Genomic DNA, 8943 nt, shown 5'->3' on the forward strand with positions numbered 1-8943 from the left:
AAACAAAACTGTATGGTATCAAACACAGATGGCGCTTTTCGTAATTCGCCGAGCTAGCTAACAAAACATAACAACAACAAAAGGGAAGCACAGCCAAGTCGTCGACGTCAACGTCTTCGTGAAAATGGATGACCTGGAAATTCCCCCTCTGCGATCTATGAACGATTTCGTTCTGGAATCAGCTCGCTTCTCAGCTCCAGCAGTAGGAAATCCTACAAGATGGGCTAATAGAGTCATTGATAACCTTCTGTACTATCAAACAAATTATTTCCTGGCTCTCGTAATCCTATTTCTTATCGTTGGGTGAGTAAAAAAAAAAATGGTTTACAACAGTCCCACTCGTAGTTTGTGATGTTTGTGCAGTATAGACTCTCTGTAGATGTGCACGACCCTAACTACACGCAGCGCTGGCGACGCAGCACAGTGTCTGGTCAGGCTAGCACGACCCATGACGATGTCGATGGATGGGCGTGACTGTAACGCTAGAGTGAATGTCGCTGTTCTGACTTATGGTTCTGTAAGCATGGGCTCTTGCAGTTCGGAAATTACAGTTTGCCAGTCTATAAATGCATCTACACTCACTGAAATTTAATGTCTAACTGTTAGAAGAATAACGTACTAATGCTAGAGTAAAATATCCCGTTTGCGGCAGCTTAAGCATTGTTAAGGGTTTTTCCAACTTGTAAACAAATCAGGCAAATTATTTTCAACCATTTCATGTATCATAGACAAGATTATTCATTAATGCAATTGTTTTCATAAAAGAAATTTACCATTGACCAACGCAGTTTTCATGATTTACCAGGGCAAAACCCGGCACAATTTTCGCCGATTAAAGGGCGATATGCGACGTAGTATTTCTGCTTGCGGCACGATGTACAATCCCTATGCAATACGCGCGTGCTCCGCGATCTTTAGCTGAACGCCTTCACATGTCTCGCGAACATTGCGTAAGCGCCAATTCCCATTGCGAAAGCACGTGAAAATAGCGGGCGCACATGCATTGGCCGCAAACAAGATCGCAATTCTGGCGGTGTTGTTGATGTCTTTCTCGTGTTTTTCTGAATTTTTTCGATGGTAAACATCCACTTTCCGAACAAAAATGGCGGCCCACATCGGCTCGCGAAAGTTCTTTTTTACGTGAGGATATGTTTTCAAAATCCATGAGCATCGGGAAAACGACAAAAAATCAAGTTTCTTGGACCATTATTTCTTAATTGTTATGTTAAGAAGTACCGAAAATTTTATTTTGGATGCGATATGTTGTCATTTAGGTGAGAAAATTTCACTTTCGTCAGAGATCGTGCCCATTTTATCACTTGGTTTTTGTTGATTGCTAGTGTGTTAGTATATGTGTAGTGTGCATGTAACAGTGCAATGCTGTGTTTAGCGGTATATTACCGTATATGTTGTACCTGCCGCGAACGGCTGCACGGCCGCTTACTGACGCAGTTACTCTAGATCTACTACGTGTTTGACACTTCATGACACATTTTTTTTTTTCAATCAGTAGACAGAACACTACTGTAATTTAGTGGATATTTTCGCGTGACTAATTTTACGCGCTTTGCCGGGTAAGAAGAGTTTCGCATGTTATTAATTCCGCGGAATCAAGACATCATGTACAGGAACATATGGCAAGCAAATATATTCGTGTGCTTTTAATTTCGCGCTAGTTTCTGGTTGCGCGAAATGCGCGAAAATTTCAACACCGCGAAAATTTCCACTTTTACAGTATAGTATTATAGGCTAATCAGATTGCTATAAAATGTCAATGGATGTTCAAATTTATGCTATTTTACTTGTTGTAGGCCCTAGTGTTGTGAACCATTACTCTCATAGCAAGTGGTGCTGAGTAGTACATGTAATAGTAATTAGTCTGTTGGCTCCTGCCATAAAAGAAAGTAGTTTTTCCTTCAGATTTTCAGAGGGAAGTGATTGTGGGAGGTCCATAGACCCTATTTGATATCTTTCTGAACCTTATTTTTCTGGTTTAAAGTGGCTACATACAATGTACATGCAATACATGATCAATATACAATGGTCATTATCTAGATGATGGTTATCATTTATTCACCGAAAATGGATTTATCATGGATTATGGATATAAACTAAGTTATTGTTCAATAATGGAGGATGTTCCTTTGAATTCTGTAAAATACATCATGTCCTGCCAATTATCAAGCACATGCAAATTGTAGACATAGACATAAGCAAGATTTTCACACATTTGTGCTTAACGTTAAAATTTGATTATTTTATCAAATGAAACATTTGTAGCACAATTGCTACAGTGACTAGTGCTCTGCAATATGTGTTTGTATTACATGAGTACTGATGCTACATACATTACATGGTTGTAGTTGAAACTACAACCATGTATTTTAATTTTCTTCTTAGTTTACATTCGAGTTAAGTCATCCAATCACTCACTTCTCCTAGATGTGACACCCACTGCAGTTTTCTACATACTCAACATGTACCAAACAGCAGAATGATGGTGTAGCAAGCATTCCAAACTGAAACCACAGTGTTGTGTGTCCCAGGCCTTATTCCAACTATTTTTCTTTTCTTTTTGTTGATTTGATTTGATTTGATTTATTTATTCTCTGTATGCCATTTTTTTTTCAAGTACATCAACTTTCTGCAATTTCATTAACAAAGTACAAAATACCGGTAGTATACTTTATACAATTGTCATCATTTTCATCAATTATGCAGTACATCTGTAGTATAATTACACGAGTAACATATGTTAATAATTTGCATACAGAACGATTGCCAATAATAAGCACAACGCGTGACTGTTTGGCAACCGATAACAAATAACATTACAATGAGTTGTTCCCAACTCACAAGACATTGTTTAATTGACAGGTATGGTAATTATAAAATGACAGTAATTACTTAATAACACACTTATCTCCTTGATTTTTTTCCTTGTTTGTGCAGCTACATCAATCCTGTTCAGATGACTTGGGGGATTATCATCGTTGTTGGATCCTTTGTTGGCTTCTGTTATTGGACAAACAACAAGAGAGATGTGAATAACTTCAAAAAGGAACACCCAGTCATTTGTTTCATTGGCCTAGCATCTTTCGTCTGGCTGCTAGTCTACCTCTTTGGCAGCATCTTGGTATTCATCTGGGGCATAGCTGTACCAATGACTCGTAAGTCTGAAGGAATTTGTGTTTGTGTGTTTTGATAGCTGTAATAATAATGATATTGATAATGATAATGGCAATGATAATAATGATGATAATAATAATGATTAAAGTGGATGGCTAGTAACTGATCAGTTGGAATGGATTGGAATGCTGGGGATGATTGTTCCAATCCTTGTGGGATTCCATTTAAGAGTTCATTATATATCTATTGTTGTGTGAAAATTATTTGCTTCAGAATGGTCTCCTATTCAAGTAATGTGCTGTTTAATTTTTCCAGGTTAGCATGCCTGTACAGTGACGGGGCGATTGTTAATGACCCGTTAATGATCGCCCCGTCACTGTACAGGCATGCTAACCTGGAAACATTGAACTGCACATTACTTGAATATGAGACCATTCTGAAGCAAATGATTTTCACACAACAATAGATATATAATGTACTCTTGAAATGAATCCCACAAGGATTGGAACAATCATCCCCCAGCATTCCCACTGATTCCCACTGATCAGATACTAGCCATCCCCTTTAATGATAATAATGCTGGCTACTTGTATAGTGCACAGTTCCTCCTATCGACACACATTAGTGCTTTGATACAAACAGTCAACTACGCATGATGATATGATACACAGGGACAGCTTTAGGAGCAATTTGAGCAACAATTAGAGATTCAATTAAGACATGGATACTTAAAACAAATTTGTTTGAAATATTGATTTTAAATTTGTAGCAGAAATTATGAGATAATTTTACAAATATGTGTGAATTACAAATGTACATTAATCTATATTGGTAAAATGTCAGCGTATATCAGTAGTAATGTACATGTATATAATGTACAAATGTAGTGTCTCCTATTTACTGGGGGGGGGGGGGGGGGGGAGGGGGACACTGCATTCTGCTCCTGCATAGTTAACAATTGAACATTCCATCCAGTGGTCTGATTTTCCCACCTGCTTACTTTGGTTTGAAGTACATGTATATACATTAAGGTCAAGTGTAATGTTTTCCTTGATGGAATTGTCAATATACTGATGATATGTACACGAGCAGCACTGGTTGAAGTGCACTGTTATAGATATGGTGGCTTGGGGGGGGGGGGGGTGGGGAAAGAACTGTAGGTCGAATGTTCTCTATGGGCAGTTTTCACTTGCCACGTGATGGTTGACTGCAGAGTACTGTGGTGAATATCTGCGGAAATTCTTGGGTACGGTAGAATGATTGTAGCCCGACTGTTATTAATGCAAGACCAGGGCCCCATTTCATAAAAGATGTTAGGATAGCAACTCTTGCTGGAATGGCAACCTCCGATAGCAACAGCCAATCAGGAAGCTTGATTCTTGTCGTTACCATGACAATTGCCATTCCAGCAGGAGTTGCTATCATATCAACTTTTTATGAAACGGGGCCCAGGTGTACACATCACATCTGTTACAGTCCAGTTTCTGCACCATTTCCTCTTGATATACAAGAAAAGTCCCATTTCCTATATGTAGCTTCTCTAGATATTTTTGTTCTGTCTCCTCTCCCAGGGTCAAAATTGGAGACCTCAACAACACTATCTAGAACACTTACATTTAGTCATGTTTCTGTAAAAGGGTCTCAAGTTCATCTCGTTAAAGGCAATGTACCTATATTGCCAAGTATGACTGTAGGAAAGGTTGGCTTTGTTCCCGTATTCTTGGCACCATAGAAAATCTTCATTCCTGGCACTGGCAGGAAACATTCCCCCTCCCCCCCCCCCCCCCCAAAAAAAAAAAAAAGAAAAGAAAAAGAAAAAAGAAAAGATCAATTTCAAAGACTCAAATATGCAGTAGTGGTTGCCACTGTAGGGCATACTCCGAAAAAAAGAAATTCATTCTACTTTTTTTTTCAAAAAAAAAAGAAGGAAAGAAAAAATACTCCAGACACATTATGGCATACATTTACACCCACATTCATGAAAATATTGCATGTATCTGACACAAACATACACCCACACACATTCCTAGCAAATATGATATGGGTTACTGCTTGTCAAAACCTCAAGTCAACTATGTGAATAATACACGGGACGTTTTCTTTTGTGAATTGCAGATAGTGTGTGATATCTATCACTTGTGTCATATGTTGTGTAACTCCTGTGAATGAGGCTTAAGTACAAATTCTTGAACCCTGTACAGTGTTTGACTGGTCCTCCAGTTTGGGGGTTGTGCACACGGCTAACAACACTGTCCTGTAAAAAAAAACCCCAACTTGTTATGGAAACAGCAACAAACAAAATAGCAAAGCAGTGTTTTACTGTTTTCCCCCTTTGTCTATCCAGTGATCGTAATCCACGCCTCACTGCGGATGCGGAACATGAAGAACAAGATGAGCAAGAAGCTGGAGTCGCTTGGCCTGAAGCGCACACCGATGGGCATCATCCTCTTCAACATTGGACTGGAGGAGCAGGCGAGGTCGTGACTAGCTGGGCTCTTGGTCAGACTGTCTGGTTGCCAGGGCAACAAGGAGGGGGCTGCAGGACGCAGCATGGGCCCTGGGTTCGATGGGGCAGATGGCATCCCAGGCCAGGTGAAGAGGGAAGGGCACAGTCTGACAACCTCTGTTGGACTGAATCCAAGTGTTTGCAACCAGGCCCACACTTGGCCGGGTAGGTGTTATTCAAGATTCGTTTCTTCCGATAGGCGACTTGTTAATTCAAGGAATTCTGAAGATGTCATTGAGCTTGCCAATGAAGCCACAGAAGATGATGATGTCATAACTTCTCAACCCAAAAGTGTCCATATTAAACAGAAGAAAGACTAAGACCCAGCTTAAGTTAGAAATATTTGCTTTCATTATATAAGTTGTCATGTAAACGTAGGAATTAATTTATGCTTTCAACACATCACATGTTTAGGACTGAACCCATCTTTGGACTTTCTGATTTTTTTATCTTGCAAAACTTATCAAAAGCTAATACAATATTACAGTTCACTGTGAATGAGTTTGATTTCATAGAACTGCCATTTTGAGATGAATATTTATGTCATTATACAAATGGTCGTAAAATCATGATATGCTTAGAAAAAAAAAAGCAAAAACATTGTGAAATGTCTTGGTATTTATGGTAAATCGTTTAGACGTATGTTTATAAGCATGTTTGTAGTTGCACGTTTATCAGTTAAATTAATATGTTTTAGTGATCTTAGAAATATAATCACTTAGCCAGCATCCTGATGGTATGTGTGGTGTCATCTTCGTATCATCAAGTACTATCTTACCTATTTTGATTCCATGCTTAATATATATTAATGTATATTGCCAACATTTGTCCTTGAAGGTGAATACATCACAATTTGTGCAATTTTATATTGTGTTTACCATTATATGTAAACTGAATATCCTCCAGTTTCCATGGGAATATCTCCTGATACATGCAAATTTGAACTCTTTAGACCAACCCTACCTGTGAGACAAATTGTAATATCTGTGAAATTTCTGAATCAGCTATCGGTGTAAGATTATTTTTTAATATATTTTTTAGATATCATGTAAAAATGATAAACTAAATCAGATTTCAGATGGCTTAGTAAGTGAGCATTCATAATAAAATGTTAATGATGATAGATGAAGAAATGCTAGTTGATTTTGCTTTAGAGTACATACGTGTAGAAATTTTTATCAGGTAAACATATATAGGTACTAGGAAATAGATAAATCTTCCGAGCACTTGCCAGGTCAAATAAATGTGACGTGAAACATGACTTGCTTCATTTCTTTCCTCTGATAAAAGATCAGCTGTATATAAAAGTGTAATGCATGTGTAGCATAGCGTGGGTCTTTAGACCTTTCTGTTGTTAGATGTGTTTGACATGGTGATATGGATTTTACACTGACTGAAATATTGTTACATAAAAGTAGTGGAGGATCCTTTTCTGACAAAAATAGTTCTGTGATTCTTTTGATCAAATTCCCTAAAGTTTGCATTCTTGAACTTGACATCTAAGAATTTCAAAAAAACCCAAAGAATTAGCTGATCACATGCAAATTACAATCAGAAGATTTTACTATGCCATATTTTGATACATCATGCTGCACTCAAAATAAATTAATTTATCCAATGTTTATTTTAACATGTCATTTTCACCTGTGCACATTTCTACCAATTCGATGTGGAATGGAGACACTTGTAGATCCTTGCGTATTGGAGAGCAGTATAGAGTGACTGTGTGTGCACAGCTTTGTTTTACTGAAGTTACAGAATTGTTTATCTCCCCATGGGAAACCACATAATTGTGCATTGTACCATGTATTCAACATTCTAGTGGACAAACAACAGTGAGAGAACAGTACGCCAGTCTAAAAATTAAGAATTCTACTTCTTCTTTTTTTTTTTAAACCACACAACTCTTCTTGTTTATCTGTTTAAGACAACATTTAGTGCATTTGATTACAAACATACTTTCCATGATTTTACCGTTTTCTTATACAGCTACATTAGCTCACTGAAAGTACATGTACAGTGTGCTTGTTTTCAGTATGTGAAATATTGGTCTTTATACATAAGCAATACATGTGTCAATTTGTTCTACTATGTATGATTTAAAAAAAAAAAACAACAAACAAATAAACAAAGAAGAGAAAAAAAAATGGCCAAGATATAATCATCAGTTTTGACTGGGTTGTATATACCTGTATGTATTTGTAGAAAGGCTGTAAGATGTTGATCGTCAAAATTTTGATATATGAGTTTCATTTCATGTCTGCAATGAGCAACCCGTGATACATATTCATTGTTTATGGCTCTTGTTGTAAAAGGTAAACACTATATGCCATGTTGATCACAATTATTTTGTTTTCCATTTCTTTCTTGCAATATATTTCTAATTCCCAGAGCAGCAGTACAATTGATGATTGGTAGAAATGATCTATCTTTGCTTGAAATTTTGCATATGAAGTGTATGCACAAAAAGGGGATGATAGCAGCATATTTTATGAATTATGATAAAAAAATTGCAAATTGCAAAAAATATTGGATTACAGTGTTACCTATCAAAATGAATCACTCTCACATGATTCCATTTTGCATTTTCTGCAAATACAGTGTAGTAGCTTCCAGCTATTTCACCAGTTCTCTTGTCAGTTAAAAAAAAAAAGAATTAAAAAAGAAAATTAAAATGAAAGTGTATTATGTCTTCTGCTTTCCCATGTATTATTATTTCACCCAAAATGCAATCACTCTATTATGTCCCTTTAATCTGCTGACTCATGCAAGAACGGCTGTCTGAACACCTGTTTATAGCTATCATGTTACCGGTACAAGCTCAAGCCAGGATTTTCTGAAAAAAAAAAGTTTTAGGGAATGGAATACTTGTACAGTACAATCATGCATTTCAATTTTGTATTGGTGTTTTAGCTAACAGCTCTTTCATATACTCTTTTCATAGTGCACTTCTGTATGATGTCAAACAGTTAATTGTTTTTTATGTATACTGTACGAGCTGAAATTTTCACGGTGGTTTTATTTTCGCGAATTTCGCGAATCGCCTATCGCCTTTGAACCGTGAAAATAACAACATGCGAAAATAACAACGCGCGAATAACTAAGTTCAGTTAGACCCTCGCAACCGCGAAATTAACAACACGCGAAAATGTCCTCCAAGTAGCAATTCGCAAAAATATCTGTACGCGAAAATTTCAGCTCATACAGTACACTGTAGTTTGCAATATATAGTATAACATCAAGTTTGAATAGCATTGGGTGTGACTGTCTATACTATAAGTGATTATGCATTTTAAGGAACAGTTTCA

The 8943-nt window shown here is 37.1% G+C and overlaps 1 protein-coding gene across 1 annotated transcript; it reads left to right on the forward strand.

Annotated features, from left to right (window-relative positions):
- The first annotated feature begins 109 nt into the window (after positions 1-109).
- LOC139743755 (PRA1 family protein 2-like) lies at positions 110-8568 on the forward strand. The gene is made up of 3 exons (XM_071654210.1): positions 110-303; positions 2953-3170; positions 5474-8568. Exons 1-3 carry the CDS (start codon positions 125-127, stop codon positions 5611-5613), a joined length of 537 nt encoding a protein of 178 aa, XP_071510311.1. The 5' UTR covers positions 110-124; the 3' UTR covers positions 5614-8568.
- The last annotated feature ends 375 nt before the right edge of the window (positions 8569-8943 follow it).

This window comes from Diadema antillarum, unplaced genomic scaffold (genome assembly GCF_040938485.1).
Source record: "Diadema antillarum isolate AM-2024a unplaced genomic scaffold, OU_Dant_1.0 seq00001105_RagTag, whole genome shotgun sequence".
Taxonomy (NCBI): domain Eukaryota; kingdom Metazoa; phylum Echinodermata; class Echinoidea; order Diadematoida; family Diadematidae; genus Diadema; species Diadema antillarum.

Bases quoted from the DNA above. Each gene is read 5' to 3' on its own strand.
- LOC139743755 (XM_071654210.1), top strand. From the start codon at position 125: ATGGATGACCTGGAAATTCCCCCTCTGCGATCTATGAACGATTTCGTT. The intron at 304-2,952 runs GTGAGTAAAAAA...TTGTTTGTGCAG, and splicing joins ATCCTATTTCTTATCGTTGG to CTACATCAATCCTGTTCAGA. The intron at 3,171-5,473 runs GTAAGTCTGAAG...TTGTCTATCCAG, and splicing joins CATAGCTGTACCAATGACTC to TGATCGTAATCCACGCCTCA.